At 45.7% G+C, this 21,070-nt stretch overlaps 1 protein-coding gene across 4 annotated transcripts in view; it reads right to left on the reverse strand.

The window, feature by feature from the left end:
- Window positions 1-731: 731 nt before the first annotated feature.
- The window catches only part of NEDD9 (neural precursor cell expressed, developmentally down-regulated 9), a 300,815-nt gene continuing 280,476 nt past the window's right edge, over window positions 732-21,070 (reverse strand). For all 4 annotated transcript variants that reach the window (XM_061195717.1, XM_061195716.1, XM_061195715.1 and 1 more), the window contains 5 exons: window positions 9,317-9,418; window positions 8,730-8,831; window positions 6,687-7,928; window positions 5,240-5,329; window positions 732-3,035 (listed from right to left, as the gene is read on the reverse strand). In XM_061195717.1, the coding sequence (XP_061051700.1) occupies window positions 2,526-3,035; window positions 5,240-5,329; window positions 6,687-7,928; window positions 8,730-8,831; window positions 9,317-9,418 (2,046 nt within the window). In that variant the 3' untranslated portion in view covers window positions 732-2,525. The remainder of the gene's footprint in view (window positions 3,036-5,239; window positions 5,330-6,686; window positions 7,929-8,729; window positions 8,832-9,316; window positions 9,419-21,070) is intronic.

Consider the following 21,070-nt stretch of genomic DNA (forward strand, 5'->3'; position numbering starts at 1 on the left):
CAAAGATTTTTCTCCTGTTTTCTTCTAGAAGTATGAGAGTTTTAAGTTTCATGTTTAGGGCTATGATCCATGTGAGTTAATTTTTCTGTAAGATGTAAGGTAAATATTCATTTTTTTTTCCATGGAGAGATCTAGTTGTTCTAGTGCCATTTTTTCAAAAGACTTTCCATTTCCCAAGAAGTGCCTTGACACTTTCTTTGAAAATGTATATAGATGTGGGAAAAAGGTATATGCAAGGTATATTCAGATACTTTATCTGTAACTTTCAGTAGGATACCAGAGTGAAAGAGTGGGCCAAGCATTAAAAATAATTTATGTGGTTACGAATCTCTTATTTTCATCAAATATAGTTTTCTTTTAAATATTTCTTGATGTCCATTCCAGAATGAATCGAGCAATTCCCTTTGATTCTAAAACCATGTGAATAGTAACATCCATATTATGATAGCAGAAAGCATTCCACCCATCATTTAAATATATAGGCTTTCTGGCGAAGAGCAGCTTTGTTCCAGATATTTGGGTCTGGTAATGTTCACAAATTCCAGAATTTTCTTTAAATGATGCAAAATGACATGATGCAAAATGAAAAAATAGCACTCAATTTTACTCAAAAATCCAGATCTATAATATTGATAAAATCACCATAATTTAACTTTCTATATTAGGAGTGCCAAAATAAGCTAATATTTAATTTTGAGACAAGGAAAGAAATAGAGAAAAAGAAAACCCAATGCCTATGAAAACAGACATCTAAATTTTTAATGATTTTAAAATAGCCTGTATATACAATGTGGGAAAGAGAGTAATACAGATTGAACATTTTGGTTTGGAAAACGTGAAATGTCACCACTTTGCTCAAGTCTGTCATCTCCTAAGAAATGCACATTATACAATGAAATCTACAAGGACACTTTTCAACCTCTTCTTCATTGATTTTCAGCAACTTGCTTCTTCCTTCCCACACACTTTCTTTCTTGTAACAATACGGCTTCTTCTGGCAGAGCAGAAGGTCAAGAACTACAAGAGCGGTAGTTCTGAAAAGCACCTTCTAGGGTAAGTTTCACGGATTATTTTGTATCCCACTTAGATCATGCATCCTTCTCTCCTAAATCCTTTCCTGTTCCAATGATTTGGTTGTTTAAAACAAGCAAGCTCAATTAAGTCAAGGCATATATTGCAAACCAAAACGTTTTCCAATCAGCTGGAATAGCATCATTAAATAAAAACTGGACTGATAAACCGTAATTTGCTTCTTGACTTGGTAATATGTGACTACATTTACCCCCCGGGTAAGAAGTGTGATGAATCTGATGGCTTGTGGTGTGTTTGTGCTGTGCCAACCCCAGCAGGTATGAGAGGACAGACTATGGAATGGAAGGATGCTGTGCCGAGCTGGGAGACGGTGGTGGGCAGTGTGCACAGGGTCATTGGCCAGACAGAGCTGTAACGCCTAGATGGGCTCCATACAGCTGCTCTGAGTGCTGGGTCTGCATGTGCATCTTTTAGGGAGGGTACAGGATCAAGCATCGGATTCTCTTACAGTGGGATGTGGCCTGGTGGCTTTAATGTTTAGGTGATCAAGGAACTGGCCAGTTTCCCTCAGGTAATGGGGTAGTAGCACCTAAGGGAATGTTGAGAGTCAGAAAGGCCCCTACTTACAACTGGCAGATGGGACCATCCTTCCTTTTGTGGATGATCATAGTCTGATGTGTCTTTATGAATTCCTGCTGCAAATAATATAGTTTTTGCAAATCTAAAAACATCCTTTGGAAAATCACATGGCCAAGTCACTCATAAATGCCAATGATCAAAAAGCCCTGCGGAAACACGTCCTCTCCATGCTGAAACAACCCTAAGTGGGGACATGGCCCCTAAGTACACGTGTCACTCCTCCAGCACCTAACATGTCAGAGTTTGGATTAACATATACTTTGCGAAACTTTCTAAGAGGGCTTTTTCAACCAGAAGTGAGGCATCTTGCAATAACGTGCCCAACACAGCCAGTTTTGGAAGGGGTTTCAAAAACAAAAACAAGGCATAGCATGCCTCCTTATTGGAAGGTGCACACCTGCAAATATACTATGCTTCCCAGACTTGGGGGTGACAGGCTCAGAATAATCGCTAGTATATGTCAAGCAATAGTACAACCAGCTGGTATGTTTTCTAAAAAAAAAAATGCAGCATTAGGAGGTGCTAAGGTGCTTCTTAATTCATGGTTTTCAATGGAATGTACCAGACAAACATCTCCGAACGAACATGAACACAGAGTCATACACACACACACGGACAGGATTCTGTACAGTTTACGTCTTAGATGCTTATGTGTGTACACAAGAACCACGCAGGAAAAAAAAAGTTCCCCTAGAGTTCCCTGAATTTCTGAATGTCGTCTAACCCATCAAATGTTAAAATATTTCATTTTCATATAAAATATCTACAAAAATAGATAAGATTTACAAAAACCAGAGAGTATTTCCAGTTTTCCTCAGTAATCCAAGTCGGTCCCTCTTCTGCTGGTCTTCTTCTCAGAATGTCGCCATCTCCAGCAGAGATCGCTTGAAGAGCTGCGCGTTCCTGGACAGGTCCGTCACCTGGTGGACCATCTCCTGCAGGGCGGAGGTGCTGGGGTAATGGAGCGCGGCCGTCTTGGTCGCCAGAACTATAGTCTTGAGCTGCTCGCAGAGCTGGTTGCTGGAGTTCATCACTTTGTTGCGAACGTCCTGGGCGGCCACCTGCCTTGTCAGCGTGTCTCCGATGAACACCAGTTTGTGGGCGCTGAGGATGACAAACTTGCTGTGCGCCACGAAGATCCGCGGGGGCTGTGCCGAGCTGAGGCAGCTGAAGAGAGCGTCGATGGCGTTGAGGAGGGAGATGTAATGGGTCTCACACTGGTCGTAGTAGAAGCACAGCAGCTGCCTGTCCTGAGCGCCCACGCCGCTGCTGGTGCTTGGGAGGCTCTGGGAGGGCTTCCACTTGGAGATGTCGTTCTCCACGGGCTTTGTGATTTCTTGTTCCAGCAACTGGAACTGACTCAGCTGCAGGGAAGGAAAAAGCCGAGTTTGTTAAGGATGAGGCGGTGTGCCGAAATGGAAATTAACCAGGGCTTGCAGTTAAAACGCAGGGATCTTCATCCCAGTGTGAGGTGCTTATTAGATGCCAAGACTTGTCCAGTTGCCTGGCTTTCCTGTTGTGAAATGTAGAGGCTGACAAAGAGGATCCCTAAGGAATCCTCCAGCTGTGACTCCTGTGATTGGACACGATTGGTCTCTTCTGTCCTCAGGCTGGAAGGCAGCACGGGGTTTAAACCCAGCTCTGTTACCTACACCTTTGCGAAGGTTAAATGAGTTAATATTTGCAAAGTGCTTAGAATAGTGTTTGGCATAATGGAGACTAGGTAGATGTTTATTAAATGTTGAGTGGCGGCCAGGGAAAAGCAAACGGAGGGATCTCTTTGTTGTCAGTCACTGACACTTTGCTCCTTCTGGGGGAAAGCCTTGACTTTGTCCCTTCAAGGCACTGAGATAAATGACAATCCATGACCCCTTTCTATTTCTCCTACTCTTTCTGTCCAGATTTATAAATGTTATCATCCAGCACTACAGGGTAGACTACTGCATATAAATACATGTGCACTGTGGAAGAGAACTTCTCTAAGGGAACCTGAACGCAGGCTGTGCATCATAACACTTAGACCCCCGGAGCGGTCGAAAGGAAGGGGCCTCACGCAAGGTCAGACTCAGTGTTAGCTTTCTCCCTTCTCTCCTCACTGCCCCCAGCTGGTGTATTATTTAAACTGCAATGATAATAATTTCCAGCTATTGCACCAAGTGTCAGGAGAGGCTCTCTTTTACAGACAAGGACTATCTATCTGTGACCGGAGTTTAGGACTCAGTCTTCTGCCCTGAAATAGGGTTGAGTCTGAGCAGGGTCAACCTCACCCAGCTTCTCCCCTGAGAAGTGCACAGCGAGCTTTCCTTTTCTGTAGACCCTGTTTTCTTCTTAGGAATTACTATGATTTCAACAAGTTCCCCAAAGCCCTGCAGTCTCACTTGGCCAAATGCCAAAGCAAACATAAACAGATACAGGGCGATGCTTCAAGATATTCAGCTTATGCTTTTCCAAGTATGTTCATAAATATATCATCTCATTAGGTCGGAGGGGAGAGGGACTTTCTCATTTTATAGAGAAATAATCGAAGTTCAGGGAGGTTAAGTGACTTGCCTGAGGTCATATGATTGATTGGCCAGAAAGCACAGATTAGAACTCTGGTTTCCTGAGTTCAGTGCGCCATTTCATGTCCCTACACGCCATTTCAGTTCATCCTAAAAGGCCTATAAATCCTCAATCCATTTCTTGTTATTTTTGTGCCCTTGTATTAGCAATACCCATTATTACTTGCCCCACTCATGCCCAACTTTTGAATGAAACTGCCTTGCCCAAAGCCCTTAGTAAATGGACTTGGATATATTTTGAAAACACTGGATCCTGCCCTCCTCCCCTTAGATTGGACCAAGAACAGCCAAGAACTACCCCTTGGGTAGTAGGGGAGAGATAGAGATAGAGATGATAGAGACAGAGAGACAGAGGGAGATCGATAGAGATAGATAGATAGATAATGGCCCAGACTCTTTTTTAAGGAATTTGATAAACCACAGAAGGGGCTGACTATTAGCGAGGAAGCTGAGATGAAAAACTATACATAGGAAAGGCTTTGAGTGTCCAGCTGTGGGTTCTGTAAAGTTACAGGGGAGCCAAATGAGTAGATAATCTGAGGAAACTGCCAGAAAATAGAGGCCAAGGAAGTCAATTTAGAGAGACACAAAGTTAGTACAAGAAGGAGAGGAAATTGACAGTCCTAGTTCTTTAAGACATGGCTAAATCTTCATTTTCTGTTCTTGAATTCCCCTGTTATGGCTTTACTATAAAACACGTTTGCTGGGGCCAGCTTGAGAGGGTCTTGCTCCTTGAGACCAACCGCCTTAACCCAATAGTCTTAATAGGTTAGATGTACAGGCTTAGCCTGGAAAAACTGCTATTTGGACCTAGTCCAGGTACACCCAGCTAGATTACTAAGGCCATAGACCTTCTCTTTGTTCTTATACCCTATTACGTGCCTTGGAGCTTGTTTATGCCAACGTGTACTGGGAGGATCAAAACCATGATCTTTTGAAGTTGTGCTTCCCTTATTAAGTGGGAAATCTTTTCAATGCCGAGGAGTTTTCGTTCTGACTGAACGTACCTGGTGATGTTCCAGCTGCATCTTGTTCTGTTTGATGATATTTTCTCTTTCCAGCAGCTCCTTCTGTTGTCTCTCAAACTCCTCCTTACCCTATTATTTTTCAACATAAAGAAAACATGATGTCACCACTATGATTCACTTATGCTAACAATTTCATTGACAAACACGTACATACTCTTCCATTTTCCACTGCCTTGGCAATTTCCCGCATGCCCAGTTAGGCCCTGTGAACCCCCAGACAGGGGTTCTCGGCCGGACTTCCAGAGTCACTGTGTAGATGAGAACTGAAAACTAAAACCCATTTGCGTGTGGGGTGCCATGCTCTCCGCTCCACTTCACCATTTTTGGAGGGCTAACCATGGCCCCCTTCAAACCTCCTTAAGCGGTACTTTTTCTCAGGGCTCTTTTCTAATAGATTATATGCAAACCCATAAACCTCCTAACGTGGGTCTAAACATGGTCCACATTGTATTTCTAGTTTCTTTCAATCATCTACAGCTCTACACCGAATTAGCATTTCCCAAGAGGTGGAGTTGGACAACCAGCCAGGTAAATGTTTAATGCCTCGGTCTACTCTCTCCCCATACTTTTCTTCAGCACAAGGTGTGGCTCTGCTCTCCCCTCCCCAGTTGTACGCAAAGGAACTGTGTGTAATAATCCTCAGGATACTTCGCGGCTGTCAGTCAAATGAAAAGAATGGCAGAATAAGATAGTAAAGCAAATTCTAAATCATGGATCTTGTAGAATGTTTTAATCCCCCAAAGGGAAGGAGCAAGCTGTCAGGATCCCGAGTCAACCTGGTGGAGTTGCCACCTGTAGGACGCAGACTGTGATGGCCCGATTTCCATATGCCGTTAAGTTCTAGGTCAATTGGCAAATGCCCAGTGCTCTTCAAGCTAAGCCTATGGTGGGGTTAAGTTTCTCTGTGAGTAATTCTACACACATACACATACACAGGATAGAGCTGAAGGGACCTTAGAAATTGAGAGGTTTCCAAATCTTTTTCCTTAAACGTGACACACCCCTCCCCCTACTTTTTTTTCAAATAAAGTATCATGTAGAACCATATCATGAAATGCAAACAGAAGTGGAGCTGGTATGTTTATTTGCGGGCCCACTAGCCTACTTGGGGAGTCTCCTCCTGCTTGCCTGAGGCATATCCATCAGATCTAATCCAACCCTGTGCTTCATTCATTTTGCAAATGAGGCAATGAGATGAGGTTACATAAGTTGGTGACACAGTGTCACGGAAAAGTCTAGGGGACTCAGGACTCTCAGGCCAGTATTCTTCCTACTGGACAACATTGCCTCCAATCTGTGAACCATTCATCATGTTTCTGAACGTTAATCTTGGTCTCCGCTCTGGTAGTCTAGCTACCAGCCTTACAGGCATGAGCCCCAGGCCCCTGCCTGTGAATGTAGGTGCCTTAGGAGTCTGGTTCTTTACCTGGAGGTGGACATAGTCATAATCATCCATCCAGCTCCGTTCAGAGCCATCACTGCTACTACAGTCAGGGGGCTGGTCCTTGCCCAGGCTTGGGGGCAGCGGCTTGTTGAGGGCTGGAGCCTTGTGGTCCCCGGGATGCAGCAGCTGTACCTGGGCGCCGGCGTGTGGGCACTCAGCGGAGTTCGTGATGCTCTCAGGCCCGCTCTTCCCATGCGAGCTGCCAGGGCCCGGCTTGAAGAGGGCCTCCGCGTTGGTGTTGATGGTCGTGGTCAGCTGCTTGGCATCGTCTGGCACCGTCTTTGCCACCATCACGAACCGGTCCAGGTCATCCCATTTGTTCTGGGGCTTGTTGACGGCCAGCACGTTCAGGGACCAGCTGCACTCGTTTAAGTCGTGGCTGGTCTGGCTCAGGATCTGGTGGGAGTCCTCCAGCCGCTGGAGCTCCCGCCTCACCTTGTGGTGGAGGAGCGGCTCCGGCAGGCGGGAGGCGTTGGCCGCGGCGCCCCTGGCGAAGTGCAGGTAGTCCCTCAGGGCCAGCTCCACGCTGTCGACGGCGGCGCGGACCTCGTTGACGTGCCGCTCCATGTAGCCGTAGCCCCGCCAGTCGGTGGTGACCAGCGCCCTCAGGCCCGAGACACCCGTCTCCAGGGCCTGCTGCAGCCGGTGGAGCCTCTCGATGGCCGTGTCTGGGTCCAGGAAGAGCCTTTTGCCCTGGGCCGGCGAGGCGGACAGCGCAGAGTCCTTGGAGGCGGTGGAGGACGTGGACATGGTGCTCCGGCTGCTGCCGGTGCTGGAGAAGGACAGCCGGTTGATGCCGTCCACCACGTCCGGGGAGCCTTTGGCGTCCGGCGGGCTGCGCAGCGGCACGTCGTAAACCCCGTCCCTTTCCTCGAGGTTTGCTTTCTCGCTGGTTTCTGCTGGCGGTGCCAGAAACTGGACCCCCCGGGGGACATCGTAGGCGTCGTTCTGGGAGCCGCCGGGCTGGCCCAGCTGCGGGGCCGGGTGGCTCAGGGAAATGCTCTGGTGTCTCCGTGGCGCCAGCTCCGCTGCCCCTGCAGCATCGCCGTTACATTTAGCGTGAAGGTCCTTCCCCAGGGGCTTGGTGCCGGCTGGGGGGATGTCATACACGCCCTCGGGTCTGCCGTCGGGCCGGCCGGCGTGTCTCATGGGAGGGGGGAAGTCGTACTCTTTCTCCCTAAGCCCGGCCTCATCTCTGCAGGCAGGGGGTGGAATGGCGTATCCCTGAAAAGCAAGTGGAGAGCGAAGCTGTTACTTGCTCAGTTGTCTCATGTGACGGTGCGGAAACTGAGCGGTACATCAGGATGAGGGCCAGGTGCTGCCTCCCCCTCGCTCGCCGTCCACCCCTAAGTGTCTCCCAAGGCCCGGCCCTGCCCTCACCTCCCCCGCCCTTTGACAAGTGCATCCTTCCCTGGCCTCCACGCTGCCTTGCGTGGACCCCTCCTGCCTGCGCTGCTCTCCTGGGCCCGCATTGCTGACCACCTCCTGGGTCTCCTTCCTCAGTGCTGCAGGCTGGGAGGGCAGATGATGCCTTAACAGCCCGGGCCAGGCGTCGGGAGGCCTAGGGTCTCCTCCGGACCTGTCAGCTGTGTGCTGCCCAGTAAGCTGCTTCAATGTTCTGAGACACAGTTCCCTCATCTGTAGAATCAGGATAACTGTACTTCCTGGGCAGAATGAGTCCAATGCGTTAACCCATATATATACGGCCTGAGTAAGCTGTGACACCCTATAGAAACATGAGCTATGTGAGCTACAGGAGTTGCTTGCCAAATGGAATTGATTACCTTCTTATTGGCTCTCCTTACTGACTCCCATTTTTTTAGTGTGGGCCCCTAAATATGGAATTCCTAGAATTATCTTTATTGCCGTTTCTTCCTCCCTCCCCCCTTCTCTTCCCTCCCTGTACTCTCTTACAAAGGCTAGCTTCTCCTCTTTGGTTTGTTTATCCCAGTACACACACACACACACACACACACACACACACACACACACACACGTTTTTTGCTGCTCTGTAGTAGCTCTTACCCCTTTGGTAGGAGGGATGTCATAGACCCCTTGAGGTTTTATCTCCCCCACTGGAACTGAGAACACGGGGCCTTTCACAGATGACGGTGGGATGTCGTACACCTGAAGAGAAACACCCCACCAGAGTTACCCAGCACGGAAATGTCTTATGCTTGTCATTTTTTATGTACTAAGCTTTTAATGATGGATTTATTTACCAGGTTGTGTGTTCCCTTGCCCTTCGGCTGAATTCTATGTAATAAAGGGTTGATGGAATTTTTCTTTTTCAATTTTGTATTCTTTGACTTAGATTGAATATAAAAATGATCTTAGGTGAACTGTCTACACTGTACTTTAAATTGTAGCTTCAATTTTACGCTGCCTGATAAATTGATAAGCAATAAAAGCTTTGTTAGATCAAAGCCTCGATTCCCTAATAAAGCAAATCCAGAAAACATAACTTAAATAACATTGGCTAAAATGGCCCCTGGATAGACAACCTAAATAAAGCGTCACATGACATGTACATATTTTGTGAACTTCCCTTTCCTCTGTAGCCCTGAAGGAAAGCTGCCCTCTCCCCCAGTGACCACATTTCTGGTACGCACCCCGTGAGCGGTCTGGGAAGGAGGAACATCGTAGACGTCCTTTTGGTATCTGGATGGGTACTCGTACACATAGCCGTGGCCTGTCCTCATCGGCGTGATCACCTGTGGCAGGAAGACACAGGGGTAAAATTCCGAGCCGAGTCCTGAGGGCACCTCCTAGCCTCCTGATGAGACACTCCACCCTCATCTTTCACCCGACTAAAAAGAAAGAAAGAAAGAAAAAAAACAAAACACACACACACACAAAGAAAGAGGGAAGAAACAAAAGGAAGGAGACAAGGAAGGAGACACCAGGCCCGTAAACTTTTAAATCCCTCTTGAATCCCAGCGAAGAACCATCCCCTGAAATATCTCTGTCCCCATTCCTCATGGTAACAAAATCACCTCAAAGTTAGTCAGATAAAGTCTCAATTCCCAAAAGGTACTTGAAAGGAGAATCATGTTTGAATTATGAAAGTCCTAGATCAACCCTTTGGAGCATGAAAAGCACAGCATTTAAAAAAAAAAAAAAAAAGGCTCTGAAACTATTTGTAAATAGAGCTCAGCCACTTAAAATTCCTCTCATACCTTCCCCAGGAAGCCTCTTCATCTGACGTTATTATGATTATAACTAAAATTCCATAGGTCACTAGAGTACTTTTATGAAGCTAAGGCTCACACAGCGCTGCCCTTAGAAGCCTCCAGGAGCTTTCATTTTAACGAATGAAACACATGAAATACTGAGTCTGGGAGCCGACCAGGAAGAGAGTTGAGGTCTAATCATTTTCCCATTTCCACCGGGGAAGCAAACATCCAGACGGTACCTACGTCCAAGTGATGTCAAAAGTAAAGTACACTCATCACAGCTCGAGCATCTGGAACCAATGTCAATGACACAAATCTCACCCGACAGGCTCGCATTTTCATATCTACACACTGCATTGTGTCCTAAGCACAGGTAGAGAAACGACTGGAACTTAAACTCCTCTGAAAATATATTTAATCCCCCCAAAGCTTCTAAGCGACTAGGGTCTTGTTTCTGCCTAACCCCTGTCCCCCGAATGCTAACAGCACCCACCTAAGTATTGCTCATGACATTTGTGAGAACAGACACTGCAAATTAGGAAGAGTTTGTTGTTCCCTAAGAAACCATCATCTTTTATCCTTTCTCTAATGTGAAAACTCTGGTGTCAGGCTGCCTGCAAAACTATGCGAAAAATGCTCATATCCATCTTACCCCGAAATGGGTGGAACTCAGCCAAATGCACGATGCCCTTCTCCCTGGGGGCTCTAAATGCCCGGGATCAATTTGCTTTTAAATCCCTGGTGCTTGTAGCTGATTATGTCTTGCAATGAAGGTAAAAGAGATTAGTATGCAGCCACCATCCCATCCAATCTCTCCACTGCCTCTGTTTTCAAAAAGGAATCTCTTGCTTTAAGGTTTGTTGGCATGCAACATACAGAACCACTTTACAAAGTGGCTACTGTACTGTGCAGAGCAAATCTTCCTTTTTAAAGCAGGATGCTCTCTGCTCAAGAAAGATACACTGTGTTCCCAATGCCCTTATATAATTTTTTTCTTCACTCACTATTGTCCAGGAGAGAAATGAAGTATCTTCTCTTGGTCTATCTCATCAGCTCCTCTATTTATAGCTCTCTGTTTTGGCTGTTTAATAGAACCTGCTCACAGCGCCGCTTTTGTTCAGTCTACAAGTTTCTAAGAGTGGATTCTATCCAAGGTTGCCAAGTTAGTAATAACGCTAATGGAAAACCAAGGCTGGTTATGCTGAAGGCCAGCAGACGGGTTTCCTCTTTAGTTTAAAAAAGGGAGCGGGGCTGGGAGATAGATGGGGTGGTGCTAGTATCTGAAAATAGCGCTTGGTGACATGTAAACATAAGGCACAACCTCAGGAAGGCGGGTCGCCAGTGAGGCTCTGCCTTGCCTTTGCAGATCGTCCCTGGCAGGGAGCATTAATGCTTCCCAGTATTTAAGGTCTCACTTCCTGACAAATGTCACAGAACCCCCCGCGTGCTCTCTCTTTCTCATTTAGAGGATGCCTGTGGTCATCTGGTTTTTTAAAAACTTTGCATTCCAAACCAGTCATTTTCCTTGTTTATGCATTAAAAGAAACAGTTGGTGAAAAACCACAGGGGGAAAAAGCCAACAAAATACAACCTTCCCCAATGCCAGCACCCTGATGTTACTATCCAATTCCCACCGGTCCACGAATGTCATGGAAATGGGACCGGGGTTGTGCATCTGGTCAGACACAGGCAGGGCACAGAGTGAGCCCCTTTGTGACGCCTGAGAGAACAAGGAGCTGGACGTCCTCTACTTTTGGACCTTCTCCTCCTCACCCCATGGCTTGGGTCACTTTCATGCCAATTGTGTGTTCTCTCCTCAGAGGAAAGTGCTGACTGTTCTGTACCTTACAAAGTATCCAGTTTTGTGGTTCATAAGGCCTTTTCTTCCTGCTTGACATAGTACACAAAAACCTTTCTACTTTCCCAGGATTACTGAACCTCAGCCTATGAGGAACACCAAGGTCTAGCTAAGGGGATGTACATTTGGGAAGAAATCTCCTGGGCATTTGCACAGCAAGGCACTGATGTAATTGCTACACAAAGGGCATCTTAAAAACTAATTTTCTCAATGAAATCAAGTCAGGTTTTTCATTTCCTTTTTCCCTCCATTTGTTTTTCTTTCCTGCACTCCTTTCATTCTGCGTATTTATTTATAGTTATAGCCTTAGGAATTACCAAACTGACTTCTTAGTTCTTTAGCGTTGCCACAAAGGGGGCTGAACCGTGGGCTCCCCAGGGCTCTATGACCGACTACTTTCCTGGCTCCCCTGCAGAGGATTTGCATTTTCCAAATATGGATTTTCTGTCCAGATGAGGAATCCAACCTTCCTTGGACGTTAGTATACTGTTCTTGTCAACTAATGGAAAAGTCTGAAGGTGGACACTTTGAGAAGAGCTATGAAGCAGAGAAGGGCAGACTAGAGACGTTTAGAAAGGGACGAGTCCATGGAATAAATCTCAGAGGCCGGACCCCGGCAGGGGAGGATCTAAAGCCTGGAGATTGGGGTCACGTTAGCTCTCTGCCAATTCCGCTTGTAGAAAAAAACAAGCAAACAAACATGACTTACCCCAGCCCACACTTTGATTCACACCATTTTGAGCCTCAGATTCTGGGCAGCACGAGCTTTTTAGAGATGCTACTAAGACTTCTGCGTCTCATAATTTTGAGAGCCGTGCATGCTGAAATTTGAAAGGGGAGTCTGTGTCCTGGGTAGCAGCGAGGGCTAGGGAACATTGAAAACCACCAGGTGTGAGAGTCAGTGCGCTGGGACAGAGCCCTGAGGTCTGTCATTCGTGTCTCCACATTCAGTTGGCTTGAGTTCGCACCTGTAGCAGAGCCAGGGCCTTATGCTTAGATGTCTGTGGGCTGAGCAGGCTGCGTGAAGGGAGAGATAAGCCGGGATCCTGTGTTGGGGACACAGAATTCATACTCTTTTGAAAGGTGGCAGCCGGTCCTCAGCTCCAGCCAACCACCATCCTGAAAAAATACTCCCTGTGTTGCCAGATCTTTCCAATTTTCATGAGAAGTCAGAGGGGGGTTCCTTAAAAAACTAAAAATACAATTACCATATGACCCAGCAATCCCACTACTGGGCATATACCCAGAGAAAACCATAATTCAAAAAGACACATGCACCTCAATGTTCATTGCAGCACTATTTACAATAGCCAGGTCATGGAAGCAACCTAAATGCCCATCGACAGACGAATGGATAAAGAAGATGTGGTACATATATACAATGGAATATTACTCAGCCATAAAAAGGAACGAAATTGGGTCATTTGTAGAGATGTGGATGGATCTAGAGACTGTCATACAGAGTGAAGTAAGTCAGAAAGAGAAAAACAAATATCGTATATTAATGCATATATGTGGAACCTAGAAAAATGGTACAGATGAACTGGTTTGCAGGGCAGAAATAGAGACACGGATGTAGAGGAGAAACGTATGGACACCAAGGGGGGAAATTGGAGCGGGGGGGGTGGTGGTAGTGGGATGAATTGGGAGATTGGGATTGACATATATACACTAATATGTATAAAATAGATAGCTAATAAGAACCTGCTGTGTAAAAAATAAATAAAATTTAAATGATAAAAAAAAAAGAAATCTGGATTTTTATGTGATACCTGATTTTGGAAATTGGCTCAAATATTTCAAACAGCATCTTGGCCAAATGACACGTCTCTGGCCCCCAGGGTGCCCGGTCCTTGCTTTCATCTGTGTATTTCTTCCTTCCTCCTCAGTCCGAGGGCAGGACCTGAAAGCTCTTCACCAGTTCTGTGCTTTGGCAAGACTGAACCACTCCATTTTTCATAGATGCCCTGCGTGCCACACCTCTGTGTCTTCACACACTGTGTCTTTGTCTAAGATGCTCATCTTTCTTTCCTCATGTGCAAACTTCATTCAATTTTCAGGGCCAACCTGAGTGCCTCTCTCCCACAAAGCCTTTCTCAGACAGATACAATATCTCCGTCCTTGGAACCTTCCGCGTGTGCATATACATCTCTAACACTGCTTAACCCTTGAGGTTTCACTGTTTCAGACCATCTCTTCTCTTCTCTTCGCATTGTGGAGACAGAGACCATTTCTCCTCCATTTGTATATAAACAGCAGGGCCTAGCACAGTGCCTTGAATATAGTAGATCTTGGATAAGTGTATTGACTGAATATATTAATGAACTAAAGGAAAACTCAAGGCTTTTCTTAAGCAAACTGGTGTGGATCTGGAGAGGACACTAAACAGGTCTGGCGATAGAGGATGAGGTTGGTTTCCAGGTAAGTCAGCTCTAGGATGAGTGGGACCCATGGGATAAGGGGCATGTCTTATCAGCCATGCATGGTAGTGCTGGGCAAGTGGGGTGGCCAAGAAAGCAGGGTGGATGTTAGGTGAAGTTGAGAAATCAGACACCATGGAAGAATCAGCACCTGCACCACTATTTGGAGCAAACCATGGTTGGATGGCGGCCAAGAAGGGCCACTAGATGGTTTCCTTTTTCCCAATCTAGAGCTTGCATGTGACCCAAACACCTGCATTCTTCTCAGCCACAAGCCAGAAACATATGGGGGAGTTTTACAAAAAGAAATGAAAACTAACTCTGCTTTTTACCTTAACATCAGAAAAAAAAATACAATAGAAAGGAACAGGAGTCATGCTTTCTCTAGTTCTGAAAATATGTGACAGGCCTGTGTTGCATGAAGTCTTCTACCAAAGGCCAAGGCCACATTGGGTCTTTGGCTCATTGAAAGGATTAGGTCTGATGAGGGGAGTGATTGAGAACGTAAGCTGGACCCAGGCAGAGCTGGATCTAGATCCTGGCTCTACCACTTAGTAGCTGTGACGACATGACCAAGGTATTTCCTGGCCTGTTTCCTCGTTAGTAAAACAGAAGTAATAATACTTAGAGGCTATTAGGAGTATTAAATGAGATCAAGTACATAAAGTACCTGGCAAAGCATAAACCCGTAATCCTCATCTATTTTTATCATAATTGTTACCTAGGTTAAGCAGATTTTACTTTTGGGCTTAAATGGTGGACTAGGTAATTCAGATCAATCACCCTAATGAAGACAGCTTTAAAAAAGTGAGGAGAATATATGAAAAATCTTCTTGATAACATCAAAAGTTAAAAGATAGTAAAGAATTACCAGGTCAAAACTGAAAAGTGGAGAAGGAATTCATAGAGGGAAGCCCAAATTTTGAGGCTGCTTTTTCTCTGGGGGCATTTGCTGATCTAAAACAGGTCTAAGGGGCTACATTGTGTTTTTTCAGCTTCTGTGGTGGAAGGGAAACATTGGACTCTAGGGCTCACCAAGGTAGGGACCCTGATAACCATCCTGCAGTTTGGGTTGGGACCCTAAGGGCTGCATGCGAAAGTAAGGAGTAGCTGGAAGTGAACCTACCCTTGTACAGGCTGAAGCTAGGTTTTAAGTCATCAGGCTTGGCAAGAACATCTCAAAGCCTGAAATTAGATTTATGTGTGCCTGTGAGGCTGGCAGAGGAAGTAAAATCCTCTCTGGATTTTTACTCTCTCTGAACAGCTTTATAGGCCTTGTATTATTTCTACAAATATTTTTTAAAAACCACAATGTCCAACACACAATCAAAGATAACTAGGAATTCAGGAGACAAGGCAACAGAAGCAAGAACAAAACAGCCAATTCCTGCTTCCTTCCAAATAGGATGAGGATGGTTCTGTCTTGGTGATCACAGATCTCAGGGCTGTTGGCTTTCAAAATGTTTCATGATTAAACCGTAGGAGAATACAAAATTTAATCATTCCTAGATTTAAGTCATGTAAAAAGAAACTAATCTTCACAAATGTATACAGTGTTCCCAGTGAGGTCTACGAGGCAATGGGAATTTCAAATTAAAGTGGTACATGACAAGAGACTTTTGCCCTTGGTGATCATCAGTGTATTTACTTGGGTTACTATTTTACTCTGGTCATATCAGTGTTGCCATTGTCACAGTTATCACCATAACAGCACAAGACACACCAGTGGAAAACCCCAGGAGAAAACGTGCTTTATAATCTGAGAGATAAAGATATTTATCCAAGAGAAAGACAGCAAAGTCCCAAACCCAAGAGACTTTATTGAATTTCTCCTCTGCATTTCTTTTCAGTGGAAGAGCACATGCTGGGTTTGTCAAGAGGATCTCACCAAGAAGTAGAACGCATACCCATGAGGAATGTCTAGAAGCAAAACACTTTCTATAAAGACAACTTCTGTTCACACGGTATCACTTGTACCAAGGTCTCGGCAAGTCTACTTGGGGGCGCTGCTTCCCTTGGGCATCTAGTTTGCCTCCTTAAAGCTGAGCTGATGGGAGCCTGGGATGGGGCATAGCAGAAACAGAGGCCCCGTGGTTAGGAGAGCTTCAGCAAGATGCTGCCCATTCAGGGGTGCGCTGGGGGAAGTGGGAAGGGAGCAGGCTGTACCATTCATGAAGGCAGATCCTCCTTGACCACCCACCGACCCTGTGAAAGCCGATTAATAGGGTCTCAGGTCCCGCCACGTTCTGTGCTCCCTCGCACCGGCCCTACTGCTCACATACTTATCACAAATTCTCATTTCTCTCCTCCAACACTCGCCCGTGTTTTGACTCTTTCCCTCCTTCCGTGCTATCAGCAACCCGAAAGAAGAACAAAACAGTAAAAAGCATGCAGAAAAATCCTCCTGTTTGACTGAAAGAATTGGGTAGAGTGGATGAGACCAAGATGGGAAGGGGAGGAGCCCGGGGAACTTCAGCAGCATTGGTCCTGTTCTAGTGTATTATTATCATTCATAGTTCTACACTGGATGTATGTACGTATCAAAAAAGAATTCAAAATCGTAAAAATAGAATTTTTTATAATTTTAACAACATTTTAAAAAGTAATAAGAAATCCCACTTGGAGGGGTAGGGAGGAATCTTTTGTCACTCTTTTCAGTTTCTGTATCCCATGATTTAATTGTGTCCAAGTCTCTACAATCCAAAGCAACATTAGGAATGGTGTGAATTACACAATCCTTTGCTTCTGATATCTAGATAACGCCTCGATAATGGCCCAGTGGAGTTCACCCATGAATCCGGCAGAGCAGCAATGTGTGTGAGCAGCTCCTGGCGTTCTGCCCTAAGGCCTAGTCAAGAACTGGGCACCCCAGGTGGTGCTCAGGAAACGTAATGGGTAATTGTTGAGAAGTTAAAAAGTGCCACTGTGCCATAATGATTACAGTACAGATTTATAACCTCGCCATTAACAGCACCTAAGATCCTCTGAATTCAAAAGTAGGCCTCACTGATGAGCAGCCATCTTTTGCCTTTTTCTAGACATATGTGGAAAGTAAAATTCCATTGCTTCCTGTCTTTCTTTAATTCCTTGACACCCAGTTTTATTTATACTGTCTCTGGGACCTGTACATTAACAAGAGTATTTTGATTTCTAAAACTGCCTGTTGGAAAGGACTTATTTCACTTAAATGCCCTTAAAAAGCATTAACAGAGCCACCACAGTATTTATTCGATCTTATAAGAACCTCTTTGTCTTAAAGCCCATGAACTGTGTGACCCTTTCCCTTTAAAGAAAACCCTAGGAAAAGAAACATCAGAATTATCAGTGGCTGCTCATTAGAACTTGGATCCCATTTTCAGAAACTGCAAAGTTATCCAGGTTTGTCTGTTTCAAATCCAAGATTACTTGTTGCTTTTCTCTGACTGGATTTATTAATTCTCTATAAATTCTTTCTGCCCCACTTGGGTGTAGCAGTGAGTCCATTTATTTACTTGTTATAGCAACAATGTAACAAAAACTGAGCCCGGCCTTAAAAATACACCCTCATGGGCCCCGAGCACTGGTTAACCCTTCCTACTGCTTCTCTCGTGCTCATCAAGATTTCTTCCCCTGTATTTTGGGAGGTGATTTACTTTCCTTCAAAGACATTTTAATGTCTGATTTTATGCTAGAATGTAGCCTTTTGCTAGCCACGTCTAAATCACTGCCAGGCTCTTTTTTCAAATGAGGAAAAAGTCACAACTGAAAGCTCAGAGGTGGAATGGCGCTCCTGGGTCACTTTCCTTTGACACAGCGTTTGGGCGGCAAACCACTCCATACAAACAGTGCCCCGATTGTCAGGCCTCCAGCATGTCTCCCCTGCTGCTTTCAGGAAGCTCTTTGTGTAGCAAGTGCTAAAGCAATATTTAGTTATGGAGTGACCAAGCGCCAAAGAGCAGCTAGAAGCGTTTAAACATGAAAGAACATGATGGGAAATGACTTCTGGGTTCTGCCAGTGTTTGAGGTGTTTCTCTGGACGAAGCTGAACACAGTCCGGGACAGAGATGGGCACAGCACAGCCATTTTTTTATATCTCATGGACCGAAATGTTCTTTGAGTGAAAACTATAAAAGGCACGAGCATTTTGGTTCTTTTTTTGTCCAAATAAATTCAACAAACCACTAAGCACTAAATCTAGATTTTTGAATTGGATTTTAGAGAGGTGCCCACAGACAGCCCTAAAGGGATGCGATTATGGAAAGAGGAAAGGGATGAGAATTTCTGCACCCAGATGCCTATGGGTATCGTCTCCTCCTAAACAGGCACAGGAAAGACGCTGTGACTGAACGGGGAGACACGACATGATGGAGGATGTGGCGCAAACAGCTCACATGGCAGAGCCTGGTGCCAGCTCTGAATGGCGCTGACCCAAGGCTGCGGCAGGGCTGTCGCTTCAAGAGGCGTCAGACCCATCAAGGGTCTCACCCAAGCCGAGAGGGTGAAACAGAGGAAAACGGGCAGAAAACGAGTTCCAGGATGACACACTGTCTTAGCTCTTCGTAACAAAGCAGGGAGGAGAGTTTCTAACGAGGCGCTCCCCGGAAGGGTTCTCATGTATGGGACCAAGTCTGCGAACTCTGCGGCCCCCCGCTCGGCACCCCTGACCCCCCTCTCCCGTGCTCCTGCCTGCTCCTTGCTTTCTAAGACATGGTTCTATCCTCTAAAGGAGACTGCGGTTTCCAGATAGAAAGGTGGACAGGATCCTAAAGGAAGGTAAAAGAAGGATATGCCAAAACGTAGGGGGTCAACTGAAATTTACATCAACGCCTGAGTGTCTTTTCTTCTTTCTTAAGAATCTTGAGGCCAAGTCGTTTTACTAAACTTTTCAAGTGACTCTGGGAAAGAATCAGATAAGGATGTCTGGGTCATAAAATTTTAGCCAAGACCATTAAGCGATAATCCAACCCTACTCTCCATTTCACAGTTGAGGGGACTAAAGTTTCAGAGGTTATTCAGCTCAATGACCACAGGGGTGTGAAGGAGCACCTCGGTTAGCGGGGTCCAGCAGCCCATCAGGGCCCCCCCTTCCAGTGCCATGTTTGCTACACAGTATTTATAGGCTACACAGTGAGACAGATTAACTTCACAAATAAATACTTCTCTAACTTCACAAATAAATACTCCTAAAGAAAGTTACTTCCTTATTTGAGAGGCAAAACTTGAAATCTGGGTATCTTATGTTCTGGGGGTGTCCCTTTCACACTGGCAAGCCAGTTCTGGGAGATTTGACTGTATCTGGTTAAATGAAGTTATTCACTTGGAGCAATGTGAAGTCATTTGAAAAGACAGTGTTTCCAATGGCAGAGAAAGCCACCGTAGCAGTACGTTGGTACCACGGTCTTTACAGCACCTCGATGACCCGTTCAGGCCTTCTGAGGGTCAGCCTGCCCTGGAGCAAGGGACTGCAGCCGGGTGGCAGGCATCTCCTTGGTCGTTAGCTCAGACTCCCTCAGCATTGAGGCTACGCTCTGGATCTGAGGTGGGAGCCTTTGGCAGTGCCTTTCACTCTTTCTGACCAACAGGATGCTTTTTAGCACGCAGGGTTCTGGTGAGCTGGAATTGCTCATGAAGTGTTTAAATAGGCCCTCTTATTTTAGGGCTTGGCAACATCAACCATTAGCTGGGACGTAAAAGTCATTAGCTTCAGAGTCAGGCAGACGTGGACTCAAATATCAATCCTGCCTCTTCCTAGAGGTATGTCCCTCAGCAAGTTCACTTCTCAGACCTCAGATTCCTCCCCTGGAAAGTGGAGGCTGTGACGAACACCTTATGAGACTGTTGGGAGGATTAGATGAGATTATGCACGTAACGCCCCCTAACGTGCAACCAAGCTCAAAGGCACCTGCAAGTCCCCCCACTTTAGCTCTAAAACGATTCTTAAAAGAAGTGAGTAGCTTAATAACATGCTGAAACGTGAAAACGCATAACTATTCTGAGAAATAACTGGTTTAAGCACACCATGCTTTAAGAAAAGCAAGTATTGGGCTTCCCTGGTGGCACAGTGGTTAAGAATCCACCTGCCAATGCAGGGGACACGAGTTTGAGCCCTGGTCCGGGAAGATCCCACAGGCCACGGAGCAACTAAGCCCATGTGCCACAACTACTGAGCTTGCGCTCTAGAGCCCATGAGCCACAACTACTGAGCCCACGTGCCTAGAGCCCGTGCTCTGCAGCAAGAGAAGCCACTGCAATGAGAAGCCCGCGCACTGCAACGAAGAGTAGACCCCGCTCGCCACAACTAGAGAAAGCCCACGCGCAGCAACGAAGACCCAACGCAGCCAAAAATAAATAAATTTAAAATGGATTTCTATTTATAAAAAAAAAAAAAAGAAAAGAAAGTATTATAAAAATTGTTCAAATAAATCAGATGTGATTATGGCCTTGCTAAAGGATTTGTTTTGGCTTCAAAAATTGATCTACTGTGGGGTCCCTTTAAAGATGGGACTCCTTGGTGCTCTTCACACATTGCTGGAATCACAGCTTTGAAGGGAGACATACACGTCCCGAGTGAGTCACACCTGCGCCCCTTAGACAGGAGCAGGGTGCCTCTCTGGACGGGGACCTGGGCAACGAGGCTCACGGCACAGCTATTTAAGAAGGCGCCCAGCTCTGCATTTTGCACAAGGGACTCAGACAAGTCTGCTTCTAAAAACGCGTTCAACCAATAGTAAGTCTCAGTTTTACAGTCAAATCACCAAAATTCCGTATTCTTTTCTCTCCCTCACAAATAGAGCATTATCTACTGAGCCAGCCAACATACTACGTATGATGCTGACCTAGTCTCTCTGATAAGCACAGTCACTTAGCATGAAATCATTCAGGAAGGGAGGAAGATTACCTCTGTTCGCTTCGTTTTGAGTTTGTAAGAAGTTA

This window comes from Eubalaena glacialis, chromosome 7, assembly GCF_028564815.1.
Source record: "Eubalaena glacialis isolate mEubGla1 chromosome 7, mEubGla1.1.hap2.+ XY, whole genome shotgun sequence".
NCBI classification, from domain to species: Eukaryota; Metazoa; Chordata; class Mammalia; order Artiodactyla; family Balaenidae; genus Eubalaena; species Eubalaena glacialis.